We start from the raw sequence: 20105 nt of genomic DNA on the forward strand, positions 1-20105 counted from the left end.
ATGTCTTGCGAGTTCCTGCGGGTTTTTTCCCCTCCCCCCCTTTTTCTAAGCCGCTAAGCCGCTTATCCGCTAAACCGCTAAAAGCCACTAATAGCGCTAATCCGTCAATGGGCTTGCTTCGCAATACGAAAAAACCGCTAGATGAAGAGACTCACAGAACGGATTCTTTTCGTCTTGCGACGCACCACTGTATTCTTCAAAAGGCTGTGTTATCTTTCAGGGGTACAAGCTTATCAACTAATAGTTTATTTATCAGTGGAGTTTAAAGATAAGAGTACTGAGGCTATTTTGATTACAGTGTGTTATTGTTATAAATTATTTTTTAAATAAAAAATGCCCTTTAAAAATGAACAGAGATTTTTTTAAGTGAGAGTTCTCTGTCATCTCCTCCAGTATCACCAAAGGGGACATGTAACAATAAGATTTATATAAATATAATAAATGGAGTTTTTTTAATTCATCGGACAAAAAAAATCCAAAAGTTTATATTTAGCAATACTTTTACTTATTATATCATAAGTTAGATCAGCGTAGTCAAAGATGTCTTACTGAGCAGTGCTGGTCTCCTGATTATGGAACTTCCTCCCTAAATGGGTGCATTTATTCCCTGTCAGTGATTTTTAAGCAGACTTTGAAAACGCTTTCCTCAAAACTGACATTTTAACACTCTGCATTTAACTGCTGCTTTTAATGATTTATTCTTTGCTGCTTGGTTTTTGTATTTACACTAATGTTGTATTTTTACTGTCAACGATCATGTTTTAACTGCAGCTGTCATTATAACATTTTAATATTTTGGTTGTGATTTTGTGATTTGTTCTAATGAGCTTTTATCTCATGACCCACCCCGGTTAACCCTGAGAGGTGGCCTATGAATACCCAAGTAAATGAATAGGGCTTGTGTCCACTGCCATCTAGGCAATGAAGCCTGCACTTTCTTTTAATATGTAGTTATTACTATATTTGTTTTTGTGCTGCAATCTTTATTCTTCAGCTTGAAATCATTACTGTTCCCATTTAAGTTAGATCCATCCACCAGACAATTGTTCTTTGGATCTGGTAACTGATGCACTGGTTTGTTTGTTTTAATAAAAACTATTTAATGGGCTGTACTTCTCTGGTTCGCCAGAAGCGGCTTAGTCAGGCTGGCCACGTGACCCGGAAACTGTACGCCGGCTCCCTCGGCCAATAAAGTGAGATGAGCACCGCAACCCGAGTCGGTCACGACTGGACCCAATGGTCAGGGGTCCCTTTACCTTTACCTTACACCACTAGTGTGGTTTGAGGTGCCAACTGATGTCTGATGCCAACTCTGCCTTAGATCCTTTATAACAATAGCTTCGACATTTGCCATGTTGTATCTTCATTGCTAGGTTTCCCTTTCCTCTACACTGGTATAGTCTAGCTTAGCTAGCCACAGGATAGGACTCGGGGAAATAGTCGGGAGCTTGATGGGCTATGGGACAGTCGACCCCCTGCTCATTCTTTGGACTGTGAAGGGGAGGCCTCTCAGACTGCACAAGTCAGAAGGTTCTGCTGATGACAATCAGCTGGTTGCAGGGGGTGGGGGTGGGAAGGAAGGAATGAGAAAGGAAGCAATGAGAGCCAGTGTGATGTAGTGGTTAAGAGTGGTGGACTCCTAATCTGGTGAACCGAGTATGGCTCTCTGTTTTGTCTCTGATGTGACTGCATAACAAAAGCTGTCTGGCTCCCGCTTTCAACTCAAGCCGCCCAAGGCTGCTGTCATCAGCTTGTGTCTGTCCTTGTTGTACCTCCTGGCCCCTCCCACTGGCAAAAAACTTTTTATTTTCGCTGTGTTGTATACTTTCCCCTTTCTTCTAAGGCTGTGCATGTATAGGCTACAGTGTCGATTTTGCTGACACAGCAGTGGTGTTAGCTCCCCATGCCGCTGACATAACTCAAGAATAGGCTAAAGAAATTGAGCAAAAGTGATATTTTTGTTGTTGTAGGATTTATACATCAGACAGTGATTCATGGTTATTTAGCATATATACTGATCAGTCAAATGGTCCTCTGAAGATGAAATTAATTTCGGTCCTCAAACTGTGCCTTATTTTTTAACAGGTATGCTGCAAGGAATTCAATGGGATTTGGTGGTCTGAAAATAAAAAGAGAATAGTGGTTTTGTACATACCTACCAATTCAAGAATTCTTTTAACCTCAATTAAATTATCAAAATTACCCCCATAAAAGTAGTTTTAGGAATGGAATCCACAGTATGTAGTAGATTTAAAAAGACTAAAAGTACTTGAGTATTGTTTGGGATCACAAAACATTTTACTTTAATACATTACGGCGGCAGTCCTAACCCTACTTATCTGGGAGTAAGCCCCATTGAATTAAACAGAACTTAACTGAGTAGACACGGGTTAGGATTCTGCCATAAGTAGCAGGCACTTGGTAAATGTAGAGTTGCAAGTGAAAACATTTTAATTTCTTATATCATTAGCATTTTTCTCTTAATTTCATCTGTGGTAGGCTAAATTCCAAAGTTTCAAAGAATGTCAGATTTTTACAGCTGTTCATTTGATCTGCTTTTTTATTTTAACTTGGGGCAAGTGTTAAATTCCTTAAAATGGAAATGAATTCCTTAACTCCTATACTGGACTGGCATGGCTTAAAGCTGTTGAACTATAATATTACATGGTTGTTATTGGGCCTGAAAAATGAGGGGGAAATGCTTAGATTTATTTACTTTAGCCTTACTATCTATCCTAATCCCCTTCTGCTTGGGAAGGGAAATGAGAGAAAACTACTCTGTACCCCTCTAGACATATGGAAACAGGGATTAAAAATATGTAGATTTAGGAATGCTTGGCTCTAGGAGCTCCCACCATCTCATCCTACAGAAATAACAGGAGAGAAGTAGTGATCCAGTAGCAGTTCATCCCCTCCTTCCCCCCACAAAAAAACAGGATAATGAATGCTGTGGTCTCTCATCATAGCCATGTCAAGTCAGGTTGTATTCTATTTACTACAGGCCAGTCTTGATCTCCACCGTCGTTCTTTTTAGACCTCTTCCAATCCTAGCTTTGCTAACTCTAAAATGAAACTGGATACTGTACTCATCTGCATCATGCTGTTCATAGTGCTTATCAAATTAAGGCTGATGACCAGAGCCAGCATAACTTCTTCCAGTTTGTGTAGAAATTTTCACACTTCACACAAATGCATTAAAGTCTCATTCCCAAACACAGCAAATGTGGTGGCAATAAGTGTCAGGACTATATCAGTTCAAAATACAAGTGTGGGCTCACATGAATGAATTATTCTTCATACAAAAATGCTTGAAAAAAGCATATCAAGGGGTAAGGTCTAATGATGCAAAATGCTACATTTATTATGTGCAAATGATTATTTAGCATGCAAAATTCATTCACCTGAGCTCCTATCCACTGTTGTAAAGCCCAGCCATATATTTCCCACCTCACTTGCTGTTTGTAAGAACTAGGCCTATATAATGACTGCAAGCAGAAGTTTGTGAACGTTGTTAAGAATGAAATCATGAAAGATAAATATGTTACCTTTCTTTTGCAAGTACTGCAAGACCTTGTAGTAAGATAGGCACAACTGTCTGGTCCAGATAGGCACGTGTAGGTAGTGACTGAAGATCTACTTTCTGCTTTGATGTTTTCTCTGCACTTGCTTTCTCATTTTCCACTATTCGCTTGAAATGTAAACAAACACTAGATGAAGACAGCAATCCAGTGTTTAAGTTGAAAATATAAAGTCATGCATTTCGGGACTATCTAAAAATTGACCAAAAATCCATATGTTTTACTTATTCAGTGAAATAAGTACCGTATTTTTTGCTCTATAAGACTCACTTTTTCCCTCCTAAAAAGTAAGGGGAAATGTGTGTGCGTCTTATGCAGCGAATGGAGGCTGCACAGCTATCCCAGAAGCCAGAACAGCAAGAGGGATTGCTGCTTTCACTGCGTAGCGATCCCTCTTGCTGTTCTGGCTTCTGAGATTCAGAATATTTTTTTTCTTGTTTTCCTCCTCCAAAAACTAGGTGCGTCTTGTGGTCCGGTGCGTCTTATAGAGCGAAAAATACGGTATGTTTTCTCCAAAAAAACCCCATGCAGAACCCCCATTAAAAATGTTTGTTTCCTTGAAAATTCTGTTTGCTTACTGTGGCTCCATGAGACAGCCATTGCTGTTTCATTGCCTGATTTTTACAGATTTACAGCAAAAATGTCTAGATGAGGTGAATGGTGGTGAAATCACCTGGATAGTGAAATAAAAATTGTTTTGCACAAAAAATGCACACAAATATGCAAATACATTCAATAGGTTAACATCAATCTGAGGATCTTCATATATGCAACAGTCTTTGTAATACTAATGCCAGGATGAAAGCTTTTAAAAACAGCAAAATAAATCTCTCTCATTCTTAGCTGCACAAGCTCAGGCACTTCTATAATAAATACCTGAGATTGTAAAGTTGTATTAGACAAGCTATTCTAACACACAAGCTATTCTAATTGAGTGAAGCCCCTATCCCTAGCTTCACTCAATTCTATGAATAAACAACTTTAGCAAATTCTACTCTTTAAGTGTGTCGAGATGAGACTATTATTAATTTATTACCCACCCTTCACTCAAAGTTCCCAGGATGGGCAACAACCATTTACAATACTGTTTAAAATCTTACAATTAAGAAATACAATCACAAAAAATGGAGCAGATCCCAATTTCAACAGGGAATAGTTAACTCTAATGATAAACTTAGTTACCTCTACGTTCTCTGTAAGACCATATTCCGCATGAGGATTTTCTGGAACCTGCAAAGCATCACACAATTATAAAATATCTCTTACACACACAATCTCACTAAAGCAGGTATTGTTGGGGGTTTTGGCATTACCTGTGGCTGGCTCTCCATAATCTGTTCTGTCTCCATGATGTGTGGAAGTTAAGCAAATACGAAGTAGTCTTTGGGGGAGGGGGGGGAAACAGAAGGTTATTGATTACACTGTGACCAGTTTTAGAAACCTCTCTCTTAAGTTCATAGTTAACTATCTCTTAAGCTGATAGTTCATATGTTACCAACAACTTCCAAGTGTCTTTTGGTATGACACATTTCATATCTTCCTGTTAAGGGATTTTTTTAAAATTAAAAATAAAATATCTCTTAGCAACAAGATCAAGAGGTTTGAATGTCAGTTATTTTAAGCAGAAAAGTTAATTTCTATCCAAATGTTCTGGGGGGGGAGGGGAGGAAGAGCCAGAAAAATGGGAGTGGGGTGGGGGAAGCAGGATCAACTACATGCACTGCTGTAAAAAGCAATGATACGGGGGGCCTTTGGCCCTCCAGATGCTGCTGACCTCCACCTCCACAAGAAGCACAGAAAAGAGGTAGGGATGGCAGACCAAGAGCATTTGGAGGGCCACAGATTCCCCATCCCTGTTGTAATGGCTGCGTCTTGAACTTGCGCACGTTTACTCAGCTGTAAGTTCCCGTTATTCTAATGGGTCTTGCATTACTCCAGAGTAAGCGTGCCTGCAGCTGCAGCCTATGCGTCCGTAAGGAAAAGCTTCATTCGATCGAGGAGCAACCCGATCTGCCTGCCTGCCTGCTTTTCCTTTCTTTAAGGCAACCGACCCTCGTGGCCCCGAAGGACCCCCGGAGCCCGAGCCGCAGAAGCGCCAAGAGGGCAGCAGGCGGCCCGGGACATCCATTTCCCCGCTCCCCGGCCCCAAGGCTGCCTCAGCGGAGAATGGGCGCCGCACCTCGGTCCGCGGCTCGGCAGCCCGCGCTCACCTCCGCTTAGCCGAGCGACTCTTGGGTTCGAGGATGAAAAGCCAGCAAGAAAAAAACCACCCGTCGCGGAGCAACGAGCGAAACAATCCGCGAGACGAGTCGTAAACAAGGAACTTCGGCTGTCGTATAGCGGCGCGCCGTAAAGGAGGGAGCCGGGAAATGTCGCGCTTCACAGGCGGTAAGCGATTCGGGCCTCTAGCGCGCCTGCGTAGTGGAGAGAGCTCGCCAAGGCAGAAGCGGCGGGGTGGGGGTTCGCTTGTTTGAGAAGCTAAGGACTCTCGGTCGCAGCTCCTTCTGTAAAGGATGGGCTTTAGCGTGGAGGCTGGCTCATCGCACAAACGCTGTCCTCAGTTTCCGGCATGTGAAAATCAGAATAAAAAAAGAATACTTGTTCGCTTCTCTTCACCCCGATCAAATGAGTTTGAATTCTATTGTAGTATTTCTTCATTCTGTGTAATAATAAATCATCTTGTCTAGCAAATAGTACTCAAGTTTTGTGCAAAATGTAAAAAAATATGTAGGAAAGCAAGCAGTAAAACAGCTGGTGGTCATGGCAACCAGCATCTTTTAAAAGCTGGATCGAATTAAAAGAACATAAATTTCAAAGGGAACTGGGCCAGGGCTGTAATTCAAAATGTGCCTGTACAGAGAAGCCACTAATTTAGCTTGCTGTGTTGAATTGACAGAAAGAGCAAACTCTCTCATGAAGGGAGCAGGATATCCAGGTGGGATTGAGTAGTAAAGCAACTCTAGTAAGAAAGTCACTAGGTTCTAGTCTACTTTCTTCAACAGGTTTCTTTAATTCTAGTGTAACACAAGGAGGGCTGATACATCCAACATGGCAACTTAATTTTAAATGCTGAGTATCAGTCACTCTACATTGGAGTGTGTGAACCCAATATTCCCTTGGCTCTGCTAACATATGGGCAATGATATCATCCCATTCCCTGCAGTGGAGGTGAATCTCAGAAGCATCAATATTGCAGCGAAAGCACAGACTCATTCCATGTGCACAAAGAGGAGGAGGGGATGCTGGGATACAATATTAACATCCCAGGCAACCCTACCATTGGAAGAAAGGGTACTCATTCTCAGGGTATGACTGAAGTTTGCCTCCCGTATTCATCAAGAAAAAACAACTGCAGGTTTTCAAACTTTTGAGGGAAAACTCCTAGTTAGGAATATTCCATTTACTGATGTTATTCGACCCACAGGACAGATAATTGCATCCTTTAACAATGGATCTGATTGCCTTTCCTTGGCAGCATAATTGTGATAGGTACAAATTATAACGTCTGCAAATCCAAACTGATGCTTTTCCACTGCTTTTCCACAACATGCTTATAATTATTATTTGTGACATGAAAATTGTATTCTAGGAATTAGCTTTCATATAAATGCATTACTGATCCTATACAGTTAGGTATTACATTGAAATCAGTAGGTTCAAAAGTGATTAATTCTGCATAGGATTGCATTCTATGTGTACTAGAAATTAGATAGGTTGTCTATATTTTATATGCCATCTTCCAATTATTTGATTTTTAAAAATTATTATTAATAACCTCATCACAGCCTGATGCCCTCAAAGCAGTACACAAGATAAAATGAGATAAAAACAACAAATAATAATACACACTCCAAAAACAATAAAACCATTTCTAAATATGAATAAGTAATATTCCATAAAAGGACTGAGTCACACTTCAGGGAAAGTCTTCAAAAACATCTTCAGTAGCCACCTAAACATCAAGACATTGAGCGCCTGTCTAATCTCAAGCAGTAATTAATTCCTGGGGGCTAGAGCTTCAACACTCAGAGCCTTGTTTCCAGTACAAACTAAGCACACCTCTGAGGCATACAGTATTCTCAGCAGTGCTCCTCTAGAGGTGTGCAGTTGCCAGGCAGGGCTATATGAGGCAAGATAGTCCCTTAGGAAACCTATTCCAACTTTTTTTAGGGCTTTGAATACTGAAAGTAAAACCTTTAATGGTGCCTGATAGCTTTTTGGCAACGAGTTCAGCTCCTACAGCAGAGGTGTTATATGGTGATGGTGAAAGAATATCCCAGCCAACAACCTATCTGCTGCATTTTGCACCGCTGCAATTAAGTTCAAGGGTACATAGATCCCACATGGAGCACATCACAGTAATCTAGCCTTGAGGTTACAAATATCAAGACCACAGTGGCCAAGCATCTCTGCGTAGGAACAGCCAGAGCTGCCCTAGCAAAGCTGGTAAAAGGCATGCTTGGCTACCAAGGTAATTTGCACACCAAGAGACAAACATGGGTCCAGAGACGCACCCCCAGACTATATACCTGTTCCTTCAGAAAGAGTGCAACCCCATTCAGAACAGACAACTGGCCTACCCCCTGGACATGGGAAATTATATAGGAAGAAATAGTGACATTGTGATGAGCCATATGGTAAAATAATGTATTGGAATAGTGAATAGGGCTTCTAGACAATTCTTGTTTTAAATAGGTCCTTTATTCAAAAACATAACCAGCATCACATATGTCTCTTGATGCTTTGCTGCATCGTTCTGTAGAATGTAATTTTAAGTGTTTTATATTACTTCGAACACCCTCAGTTTAGTTTTTAATTGCGGGGATCTGTAGAAACCTTCCCTCCCTCCCTTCTTGACTTGACATTCTGTCAACAGGCTGAGGACAGAAGAAAGAAATCCTCACTCCCATTACGCATTGTATTCCCTTACTGACTACATTGCCCAGAGTGCACCGCTTCCACACAAAGCGGGAGCAATGTAGTGTGGAGGAAGAGGGGCATAAACCCTGCCTAGTACTGTGTTGGCTTTTGTTGTTGTTGTTGTTTAGTCGTTTAGTCGTGTCCGACTCTTCGTGACCCCATGGACCAGAGCACGCCAGGCACCTCTGTCCTCCACTACCTCCCGCAGTTTAGTCAAACTCATGCTGGTAACCTCGAAAACACTATCCAACCATCTCATCCTCTGTCGCCCCCTTCTCCTTGTGCCCTCCATCTTTCCCAGCATCAGTGTCTTCTCCAGGGAGTCTTCTCTTCTCATGAGGTGGCCAAAGTACTGGAGCCTCAGCTTCACGATCTGTCCTTCCAGTGAGCACTCAGGGCTGATTTCATTAAGAATGGATGCATTTGATCTTCTTGCAGTCCATGGGACTCTCAAGAGTCTTCTCCAGCACCATAATTCAAAAGCATCAATTCTTCGGCGATCAGCCTTCTTTATGGTCCAGCTTTTACGCCGACACTAAGAGACACACCAGGCAGCCAACCCGCTATCTCCGTTAATTACGTGAGAAGCATTGCGTGATGGCAGCCTTACGGGTTGACCCGCCTCCTTCCCCTACCGTCCGTAGTGCCGAACACGCCCCCTATTGTCGCTTATGCGGTACGCGCAGGCGCAAATTGACGAGAGCGTCCAGGCGGCCGGCGAAGGGCTGCTGTTACGGCGCTCCTTATTCAGGAAGCGTCGCTGCGCCGATTGCCTCGTGCGCGCGCTTGCGAGTGCCCCTGTGCCTGATAGCGGGGCTGAGGGAAAGGGGCGTAGCCTGTGCCATGGCAGGCCCGCGCGGCTGGTTGTTGTCAGTCGCTGGCAGCGGGTTATGGCGACGGCGGTGGTGAATGAATTCTCCGGGCGGGAGAGGGAAGAAGAAGGGCTTAGCCGCCTCCAGCTCCCCGACTCGGGCCGCCGGGACTTCCTCTCCACCCGGGGCCGGGCCGGCTCCCTCCGTCCAGCCCCACCAGCAACAGGCAGCTGCGGCGACGGCGGCGGCTTCCCCTCACAAGCGCAACCTCTACTACTTCTCGTACCCGCTGTTCGCCGCCTTCGCCCTGCTCCGCTTCCTGGCCTTCCAGCTGGGGCTGCTGTTCGCCTGGCTCTGCGAGCGCCTCTCCCGCGGCGGCGTCCTCATGGCAGCCGCCAAAGGCACCGCCAGGGCCGGCGCCGGCGACGCTCCCGAGACGGTGCGAGCCTGCCACAAGCGCGCCTTCGAGTGCATCTCCACGGCGCTGCGCATCGACGAAGACGAGGCCGGTAAGGGAGGCCCCGCAGAGGCGAAATGGCTGCGGCAAAGGATGGGGGGGGGGGAGAGCGGTTGTGTTGAGAGCGGTTGAGGACGGTGCGGGTGGAGGGAAGGGGAAAGGGATGCCGCCCAAGAGGACAGGGACGGGCGTGCGGCGGGGAGAAGCCCCCTTTCGCCGTCGCCTCACGCCCGTCGGATGGCTGCGCCCCCATCTTCGGTGCCCCCCAGTTCCGTCAACCTCCCCTTCCCGGCGCTGTGTCTCCTTAGGCTCCCGAGTTCGCTCTTGTCGCCCGTCTGCTCTCGCAGTCGAGGGGACTGAAGAGTGTTTTTTTAGGTCCTCCTTGTAGTGTCGCCAGCGATGGTTCAGTCCGCGCGCAATTAGTTAGATAGGCAGGGGTTTAAAAGGCATGGGGCTTTGAAGAGTAGAATTGCTCCAGAGTGAAAAGCCTGTGGTGGTATATTCATCCCATAAGAGGCGGCGAATGTTAGGATGTATGGAGGGTGCTGACATGAAGGACTTGGTGGGTGGAGTCTATGTAGAGGGAGGCTTTGCTGTGAATGTGAAAGAGACTTTGTGTTACCCGCTTAGTCTCTTTGTTCTCCGAGTTCAGCTTGTACTACTGTGGTTCATCATACACCATCACCAGCCGCTGCTTCTGTTAACTTGTTTGGGCTGCATATCAAATTCAAGTTTCTAAGGGGTTCAGACAAATTCTTGAGATGGCAATACTGAGGGGGGGGTGTATAGAATGGTGAGCTCTGGAGGCAAACTATTCAGAAAGGCCTTTTTTTGTTAGGGTTGACTGTACTGTAACTTAAACAGTAGCTGTTAGTCTTGTGAGAGAACATGAGAGTTCACATATTTTAAAGCTAAATCGTTTGCCATTTGTAACCTTCAATGCTTCCTGGTTTGACACTTTTGGTAAAAGATAAGCCATGGATAGAAGCTTTTAAAACACTGTGTGCAGAGACTTTCGAATCTTTTAAATGTCTTCCACCACCAATCACTTATTGTGATTACAGCAACAATCATGCTGTAAATAAATAGGGACTGCAGTGAGGTTTGTTGTTGTAGATTTTACTTAATGTAATAGGTCAAGACCCACTCTTTCCATTTACTTATTGGGTTGTGATTTAGAATAACAGTGAAAAATAGCCTTTCTAATGCAGCAGTCACAAATATTTTTAAATACAATAAGCTGGATATATTGAAGCAGCCTTACACTGACTTAGACAACTGGTTGATTCTAACCTCTCTCTGGGTCTCAAGCAGAGGTTATTCCCAACACTGCTACCTAAGATACTTTTAGCTAGAGATGCCAGGGATTGAACCTTTTACATCCAAAATGTGTTCCTTACCACAAGTTATGGTTCTGAACAAACAGCATTGGACTGCCAACATATGTAACAAAAGCAAGAATTAAGACTGACATTAAGAACATGATAAGAGCCTACTGGATCAGGTCAGTGGCTCATCCACTATCTTGTTTTCATAATGGCCACCCAGTTGCTTGTTGGAAGACCGCAAGCTAGACATGAGTGCAACATCACTCTACCCAACTGGTATTGAGAGGCATAATGCCTCTCACAGTTGAGATAGACCATTGCCAGCATGGCTAGTAGCTTTATACAGTGGTACCTCGCAAGACGAATGCCTCGCAAGACGAAAAACGCGCAAGACGAAAGAGTTTTCCATTTTTTGAGTCGTTCCGCAAGACAAATTTCCCTATGGGCTTGCTTCGCAAGACGAAACGAGTTCTTGCGAGTTTGTTTCCTTTTTCTTAAAGCCGCTAAGCCGTTAATAGCCGCTAAGCCGTTAATAGCCGCTAAGCCGCTAATAGCCGTGCTTCGCAAGACGAAAAAACGTCTTGCGAGGCACCACTGTAACCTTGTCCTGCATGGATTTTTAAAATCCTCTTTTAAAGCTGCCTAAGTTGGTGGCCATTGATGCCTCCTGTGGGAGTGAGTTCCATTGTTTAATTATGTGTTGCCTAAAGTACTTTCTTTTAGCTGCCCTCATTCTTCCAACATTCAGCTTCATTGGATGTCCATGAATTCTAGTGTTATGAGAGAGGGAGAAAAAACTTTTCTCTAACCACTGTCTCCATGCCATGCATTATTTCATAAACATCTATCATATCACCTCTTGCATTTTGTTATTTTTAGGAACTGATGGTGAATTCAAATGTGTCCAATCACTTTCAAAACATACGCTTGAATTGGGTATTTTTTTCAAGTTGCCCTTTTAGTTTCCCTAATTAGTGATTGTGGCACTACATGGCTTCCTGGAAAGTGTAGAAATAAGCAATATCCGGGAGTAATATAGCTGATTGCCCATTGTTTTGTATGAGAAATTAAACAAATCTGAAACATTAAGATTAAACCTTTCTATCTCATTTGTTCAGCAGAATCAAGATAAGGAAGTAAGTGAATGAGCTCAAGACAGTTTGACAAGCCTATGAAAATAACTTTCCATTGCACTCTGGGTGTGCTGACCCCTGCGATTTCCCCAAATGTGGGAAGTTCGACTGCATAATTTGTGGTAGGTTTAGGATAGGTTAGGCTGAGAGAGTGCGGGAGCCGGGGTCACATAGTAAGCTTCATGACTGACTCCTAGTATAGCACGCTGATTCTTCACATGCAAAAAATTACGGCAAAACTTCATGGACTGTATTGCAAACTGTGTCAACATATTAATGTGGTTTGATCAGTTCAGGATCTGAACTGAAATAAATTCTCACATATTGAATGGGTAATTGCCCTGCTTGGATGTGCTTTTCTCCCTCTAGGCATGTGGATTTGCTTGCTAATGTGAGCTGTCTGGAGCTCCTTGCTTTTAAGATGCTTTTTATAGTTCACCTAATATAACCATATCCTGTTGAGTTCCGGAGTGTATGGATTTACTTGTAGCAGCTGATGTGTGGATGATCCAGCATTCCTGTGTGGGATTGAATTGGGTAACTTTCAGACTTTGATAGTGTGCTCTCTTGGGTAATCTGATATTAAAAACAAGGCACTGTGAATTCATTGACTTCTCACATTCTCTTGTGATCCAGATTCTCATTTTTCTATCTAAATACTTTATTGACACTTTGTTTCTTTAAAACAAAAACAAAACAAAAAATGGAATTTGAAGGCAGTCAGAGTAGCATAATGTCAAGGTGAGTTCTGAACCTGAAAGTCTGAGGTCACCTGTCACTTCAGTCATGAACTTCCTAGATAGCGTTAGTCAGACCACTATCTGTATACCTTAGCTTTCCATCTGCATATGGGGATAGTTGATTTACTTGTCGGGCTGCAAGCAATCAAAAGCACAATATGAACATTCTGTATTTCATCAATCCCATAACAACTCTTGATGTGTAACTGACTTTTCTGCACATATTGTTATTGGGTTGCTTTCTGAACAAGTTTTAATACTGGGTTGAGATCCAATGTAATGTGGAGCAGTTGCCCCCCTGCGGGCCCCCACAAACCTCAAAATCTGTTCCAGAGGGTTGAGCAGATTTGGGTTGTTGGGAGCTGGAGGATGGAGAAGAGAAAACAGAAGTCTGAATGTGCATACTGGTAGCCATCTTCAAATAACTTCCTTAGGCTCTATACAGTGTCTGTAGTTCTGACCATTCTTCATAACGGAAAGTATGCAACCAACTTTTTCTCAGCAGGACAAAAGGAACAAGCTGTTGAATGGTACAGAAAGGGGATTGAAGAACTGGAAAAAGGAATAGCTGTGCTAGTTACTGGTCAAGGTAGGCCAACCTTGTGTCTCTGAAACTGTGAGCTTATTTTGATCCTAAATTTAAATGAATAAACAGAAGGAGCAATTGAAATTGGTAAAGAAAACCTAGTAAATCATCTTCTTTTTTTGCAGAATTAAAAAAAAAGTTTTTCATGGTTAATTTTTTTTCCCTCTGACCTCGAGCCATATTACCATGGATTTTGGGTTTCCTTGAGGTTAATCACTAGTTGTTTGCTCCTGCTGCTGCTACATGGCCAGGAAACAAGCCATGGTCTAGTTTAGCATTATGGTTGGGGCTTATTTGGAGCAAAATTTACAGACTTTGTTTAAAATATGTTAGCCACCAGACCACAGCTTGTTTCCTTGCAATGCAGCAGGAGTGGTAGAGGAGTAGCGTTCATGTTGACTTTCAAATGTTTGCTGAAAATTTTTCTTTGCCGTAAGGCTTATGCAGACAATTAAGAAACATTTCCCATAGTAGTCAGCTGGTGATCTGTTTTAATTGTTTATGTGGTTTTTATTGTATTATAATTGTTGCAGATGGCTTTGGTATTTTTCACAAAATTGAGGTAGACAAATATGTTTATAAAAAAACAACTAAACCTTAGTTTATGTTTGAATGTGATGTGTGAACAAGGCCAGAGTTGTTGAATGCAATACACTTCCTTAATTGCTGACAGCTAATTGTACTTGAAATAAAATCTCTGTTTTGGAAATACTCAAACTGATACTCATTAAATTTTCTAAATAATAACCAAAAAAATCATCCTTGACCATTGGTCATAGCTGCGAGGCTTATGGGAGTTGGAGTCCAACAACATCTGGAGGGCTACATGTGTGATTTAGATCAGCACAATTGCAAACCTTTTCTTTAGAACCTTCAGGCCTAACCAACACAAATAGCAGCTTGCCCATAAGGAAACATGCTCAAAATACTGTGCATATATAAACTTTCATGTCAGAACTTAGAAATAAGTTTTATCATGACTTAAAGTCTGATGAAGGCATTCTGTGGTGCCCAGGTGCTTTTAACCCCTTTCCCCACCATGCCATCATCCTGTCTGTTGCCAGTTCTTCAAAAGAATGGAGTACGTACAGAAATTTGACATAATGCAAGAATAAAAATCCTTCCAGCAGGAGTGCCACCTTGGCTCCATGACCATGGGTGCCATGCAGTGAGCTTGGTCCTGGCACCGAAATTTGTGGGTGCCCAGACCCTTCATGGGCAATTTTGTGGGTGCTCGGTTAGCCAGGGCCCCAGCAAGTTGGCACCTATGCCTTCCAGATAACTCTGAACCACCCTGAGACATGTGGGTATAGGATGGTATATAAATTCAAGAAATAATAGTAATAATAATAATGGGTTCATGTGCTAATGGTTCACTCTTTTTTTGGATAGTTTATATTATCTACCACTTGTTTCTTAGTTGAACTTTTATTTTGAACAGATAACCTGGATTTTGTTTTTGTTTGTCGCAGTTGTGGTTCTACAAAGTATCTCTGCTGATGGTTCATGTTCTCTTTTCAGAAGGGCTGGGGATAAAATTCAGTCATATTTTTTGGCTCGTCAATCTTGCTACCTTGGCACTAACATTTTTGGTGTTGCTTTTAAAAGCAAGTTGAAAGCTTTAAATACATATTTAATTTTGATGTAAGAAGGCATCCTATCTGTAAATTGGCAAAACAAGTATACTAAAATTGTAATGTAAATGTGGCATGGGAAATAGTTAGCATTTATTAATATCTTAGAAGTTCTTGTTGTTGTTTAGAGATTCCTGGGGCTAAAATCAATCCAAAGGGTTGCACTTCATGTTCCTTTAGAATGTTTTTTTCATCAGTTTAGAAATCTGACATACTACTTGTCAGAAAGAGACCTAATACTATTGCTAGTTCCATATCAGCATTTTGAAATAATGGCAGGGAATAGAAAATATGAACAGGGAGCAGGCTAATTGCACATGTAATGGGAAAATACAGCTAGTCTGAACACGTTCTTACTACTTTGTTCATTTGCATATTTTCCTCATTTGAGCAAATGTCCCTGAAGAGAGAAGAGCATGCATAGACTTGTTCTAATGTTAGATATCTATGCAGAGCATCGTTAGGGTTTTTTTTGCTACGTCAGTTACTTCTAGATGTATGGATATTTTAAGTAAGTTGTAATTTTAATATTTACTTCTCTTTTTTGCTATAGTGTGGGACAACATTGCTGTTGTACTTATGCTTGAATCTGAATATTTAACTTTCTTTTTAAGGAGATCATTGTGATCGAGCTCGCCGTCTCCAGTCTAAAATGATGACAAATTTGGCAATGGCCAAGGACCGTTTGCAGCTGTTAGGTATTACTTAATATTTTTATTTTGGAAAACGGGAAATGATAGTTACATAATGCATATATTTAAGAAACATTTATTAATCTGGCTTATTAATTTTTGAAAGGGGTATCTCAGTGTTGGATTTTAATTGCATAGAACCTATATACCCACTGTGACACAGATACAGGAATATTGGCAGAGTCTGGGTCTTTTAGGTGGAGGGATTTAAAGGGGCTGTGAGAAAAACAGACTCAAGACACTACGAAGATGAAGAACTAGAGTTCTGGAGTTCAGTTGGCTCTCTGAAAAGATGATTTATTTGGTACACCCAGTGGAAGTAAATCCATGTTACACCTAAAATAAACATTTTAAAAGGTCTCTTTTAGTAAATCTGAGTGAATTCACAGTTTGTCATTCTTACATCAAGGAAAAAGAATAAAGAATCAAACTAGACAGTCTGTGTAAGAAACCAGCCTTAGGAGGATGCAAGTTTGTGTGGAACAATGGCATTGAAAGAGGCTGCTTAACCCTTCCCCTTCAGACTGTTTTTCTACTTAAAACCCAACCACTCCTGCTGCAACTAACTATGGGCAGAAAAATGGATACATGCCATATGTTAAGCAGCCTACTCACCTCCTGGCATATCTCCACTCAAACCAGCAGCCTCCTGAGACTGCTCTTGGTGTAAGAGATGCATGCAACTTGCTGCATGTCACATTCCTATATTGCAGTGATGAGTGTTGGATGTAGGAACTTAAGTAAAGCTTTAGAGCTGATGACTGAGTCACACTAAAAAAAAAAAAAATCTAATCATATTCCCTGGCCATTCACAACATACAACTTTTTTTCAAGAGAGCATAGTAAAAACATAAAATTAACATCGTATAGCTATAGTATGTGCTCTGTTAACACAAGCTTTTTAGGTATGAGGAGTCTGGCTTAAGTACCGTATTTTTCGCCCTATAGGATGCACTTTTTCCCCTCCAAAAATGAAGGGGAAATGTGTGTGCATCCTATGGGGTGAATGCAGGCTTCAGGAAGCTATCCGCAAGCCTTGGGAGCCCGCGGGAGTTCCCACTGGGCTCCCTAGGCTTGCAGATAGCAGCCTGCATCCCGAAGCCTGGGGTGCGCTGAGCAGTGCGCCCCGGGCTTCGGGCAGATATCTGCAAGCCTTGGGAGCCCGGCGGGAGTTCCCGCCGGGCTCCCTAGGCTTGTGGATAGCAGCCTGTTCTGGGGTCGGGGGAAGCTCGGGCTTCCCCCGCCCCAGCCTCGCACCTGGGGGGGAAATAATTTTTTTTTCTTTATCCCCCCCCAAAAAAAACTAGGTGCGCCCTATGGGCCGGTGCGCCCTATGGGGCGAAAAATACGGTAATAGTCTTTCTGAGCTATAACTGTACCTCTTGCCTCTCCCACCCATTCTTCCATTCTCTCCCCCTCATCAGTGTGTTTCTAGTCCTACTCAGAGTTTCAGTCACAGAAGGAAGGAGATCTTTCTTCCCCACAACATAGTTTAAATGTAACTCTGTTTTTTCTGGAACGCGCCAAATTCATCTTGCTGCTTTCTTCTTGAGATGAGGGCTTCGAGTAATTTATTGGTCCTGCTGACACAGAAGCAACTGAGTCCTTAAGGTGCCATAGGACACTGCTTTGTTTTGCTGCAGCAGGCTTAACATGGTCATCCCTTGCAGTAAGTCTTAGGCCAGATAGTAGCCCAATCTTATGCATATACTGTATATTCAGTAGAATCCCTCTATTTAATGGATAGGATTTAGATCACATGTTAGCGTGCATATGCCTGTAGCTTAAAAGTCAATCTTATAATTATTTGTTTTATTTATGTGCTGTTTTATGGAAAAAAAACTATAATTTTAAAAGAATTTTTATTGTAGCATTTATTGTTAATAAGGCTTTAGGTGAGTTATTGCCATTGCATAGATAATTTTGACATAGAGTGTAATACTTAATATGCATTGTTTATAAGCAGCAGAAATCTGTTTGAAACTTCGTGCAATTATGGAAAGAAACCACATTTAGTTTGGAGGGCTGATAATGGCTTCATAGTGATTTTTTCATTTGTGGGGTAGCATAGGGCTCTGTATTGTTGTTCCATGTTTTTTAATATCTACATGAAACTTCTGGGGGAAGGTGTCCAAAGGTGTGTCACCAGTATGCTGACAGCATGCAGCTGTGTGTTTTGTTGCCATCTTTTGATGTAATTGAGGCTGTTGAAACCCTAAACCAGTGCTTGAAGGCATTTGTGGGACTGATGAACTGAGGTTAAATCCAGGCAAGACAGAGGTGCTGTTGGTTGGAGATTCCTGGCTTCAGAAGAAGGATTACAACTAGCACTGGACAGGGTAGCATTGTTCCCTGAAATGGGGTGGATCCCCCCCCCCCAGCCCAAGGGTTGGATCAAGGACTAACTCACTTGAGTTATTTGGGGGGGGGCAGGGAGGGACCACCTACTTTTAAAGTCACCTGATGTCATCAATTCAGGTGACAACAGAGGAGCTCACTTTCAGCATTGATCATCTGATTGGCACTGACAACAAGCCCTTTTGCAGATGTGATTTGAATTCAAACCACACATGTGAAAGGACAAATTCAAAGGGGCTCACTGAAAGTGTCAGTTGGTGCTGAGAATGGGTGCTGCTTGCCAAGGAACACTCAGGAGTGCATTTTAAGCTCCCCATTGTTCCTTTGCAGCTGTGTCTTTAGTTGCCTGGCATTGCAAATGCTATCAGGTGTGGGACAGGTAGGCATGGTTTGGCGGAAAATGCTTTGTGGGCCAAATAAAGCCCATGCAACAAAGGCTCCCCACTGTTGCTGTTAAAGGACCCAAGTTCTCCTGGCTTCAGTACTGACTGGGGGAGACCAGGTAACATTTGTATCCCGGAGTGTACTTTATTGACTTTGGCTGGTACACTAAGTACAGCCCTTTCTGGAGCTGACAGACCTAGCCACAGATCTGATCCATGCTGTGGTCACATCTAGACTAGATTAATATTGTAATGTACTGTATGTGGGGCTATCTTTAAATATAGTCCAGAAACTTCAGCTGCTTCAAAGCATAACCACCAGAGTTCTGATGGGTGTATGGCAGTCAGCTTCAATAACACTTGTATTCATTAATGACACTGGCTGCTAATATGTCTCCAGGCCCAATTCGAAGTGCTGGTTTTAGCCTTGAAAGTTCCAAATGATTTGGGCCAAAGTTACTTAAAAGGCTACATGCACCATACCATCCTGCCCTCGCACAGATATCTCAGTTAGAGGACCCCTTGATGTATTCACCTCCTAGATCTTTTATGTGAATGACTAGGAGACAGAGAGGGAGTCTTTTGTGGCTCCACAGTTTGGACTTGTGTCCAAGTAGAGCTGTGGTGGTCAGCTTTTCAAAATATTTCAGAATATTCATTTGTTTCAAATTGCCTTCCAGAGATAATTTTTTGTTCCACTCACTTAAGGAAGCTGGAATGTTTTTGTGTTACTAAAATTCTGAGTTTGTATTTATCTGTGATATTTATTCTTGATTTTAATGCTTGTAGTTTTTATTGGTTGTAAATCTCTTTTGATAGTCTTTGCCTGGAAAAGCATCACACAAGCATTTTAAAATAAAAATAGTTTAGAGCATGCAGGTGAAATCTCTCAACATCTTCACCCTCCATCAACAAGACATAGCCGTTTCCATAAGCCCTAGGTAAAGCGTAAAGGGACCCCTGACAGTTAAGTCCAGTTGTGAACGACTCTGGGGTTGTGGCCCTCATCTTGCTTTACAGGCCAAGGGAGCCAGCGTTTGTCCGCTCCGCAGACAGTTTTTCCGGGTCATGTGGCCAGCATGACTAAGCCGCTCCTGGTGCAACGGAACACTGACACCAGAGCAGTGTATTGAAATGCCATTTGCCTTCCTGCCAGAGCGGTACCTATTAATCTACTTGCACTTTTGGCGTGCTTTCAAACTGCTAGGTTGGCAGGAGCTGGGACTGAATAACGGGAGCTCACCCCGTCGAGGGGATTTGAACCAGTGACCTTTTGAACGGCAAGCCCAAGGCTCAGTGGTTTAGACCACAGCACCACCCGTGTCCCTATGTTGGAACAAAAACTCAAGGAGGCATGTAACTAAATTTGACAAGTGTTAGAAATAACTGGCCTTATGTTTGGCTCTAGGCCTCTTATCGTGCCACTTTGTCTCTTGACGTATGATGAAATCATCAACTGGGGTCACCTTTTGATCTAAAGACAA

At 42.6% G+C, this 20105-nt stretch overlaps 2 protein-coding genes across 7 annotated transcripts in view; one reads left to right on the forward strand and one right to left on the reverse strand.

Moving 5' to 3' along the window:
• Positions 1-1939: 1939 nt before the first annotated feature.
• DPY30 (dpy-30 histone methyltransferase complex regulatory subunit) lies at positions 1940-6110 on the reverse strand. 2 transcript variants are annotated; one of them, XM_083604413.1, is made up of 5 exons: positions 5789-6110; positions 4892-4959; positions 4761-4808; positions 3546-3688; positions 1940-2119 (listed from the first exon to the last, which is right to left on the reverse strand). In XM_083604413.1, exons 2-5 carry the CDS (start codon positions 4925-4927, stop codon positions 2047-2049), a joined length of 300 nt encoding a protein of 99 aa, XP_083460539.1. In that variant the 5' UTR covers positions 4928-4959; positions 5789-6110; the 3' UTR covers positions 1940-2046. The 2 variants fall into 2 exon arrangements, with proteins under 2 accessions (XP_083460539.1, XP_083460540.1); XM_083604414.1 differs by having other exon boundaries at positions 5758-5953.
• A 2124-nt stretch (positions 6111-8234) lies between these two features.
• SPAST (spastin) overlaps positions 8235-20105 on the forward strand; it is a 34457-nt gene continuing 22586 nt past the window's right edge. For 2 of the 5 annotated variants that reach the window (XR_014545672.1, XM_083604314.1), the window contains exons 1-4: positions 8239-8608; positions 9020-9819; positions 13471-13557; positions 15803-15886. Coding sequence is in view for 4 of the 5 variants with exons in the window: in XM_083604314.1 (XP_083460440.1) it covers positions 9408-9819; positions 13471-13557; positions 15803-15886 (583 nt within the window). In the remaining variant the exon portion in view is untranslated. Of the gene's footprint in view, positions 8609-9019; positions 9820-13470; positions 13558-15802; positions 15887-20105 lie in introns of all 5 variants that reach the window. The other 3 variants (XM_083604317.1, XM_083604316.1, XM_083604315.1) reach the window with 3 other exon arrangements.

The sequence above is a fragment of the Podarcis filfolensis genome, assembly GCF_964270895.1.
Source record: "Podarcis filfolensis genome assembly, chromosome: 3".
In the NCBI taxonomy this organism is placed as follows: domain Eukaryota; kingdom Metazoa; phylum Chordata; class Lepidosauria; order Squamata; family Lacertidae; genus Podarcis; species Podarcis filfolensis.

Excerpts from the sequence above, each read along its gene's own strand:
- DPY30 (XM_083604413.1), bottom strand. The coding sequence starts at position 4,927 with ATGGAGACAGAACAGATTATGGAGAGCCAGCCACAG. Across the intron at positions 4,809-4,891 it reads TTATGGAGAGCCAGCCACAG|GTTCCAGAAAATCCTCATGC; the intron begins GTAATGCCAAAA and ends GATGCTTTGCAG. Across the intron at positions 2,120-3,545 it reads GCAGTACTTGCAAAAGAAAG|ACCACCAAATCCCATTGAAT; the intron begins GTAACATATTTA and ends TTTTATTTTCAG.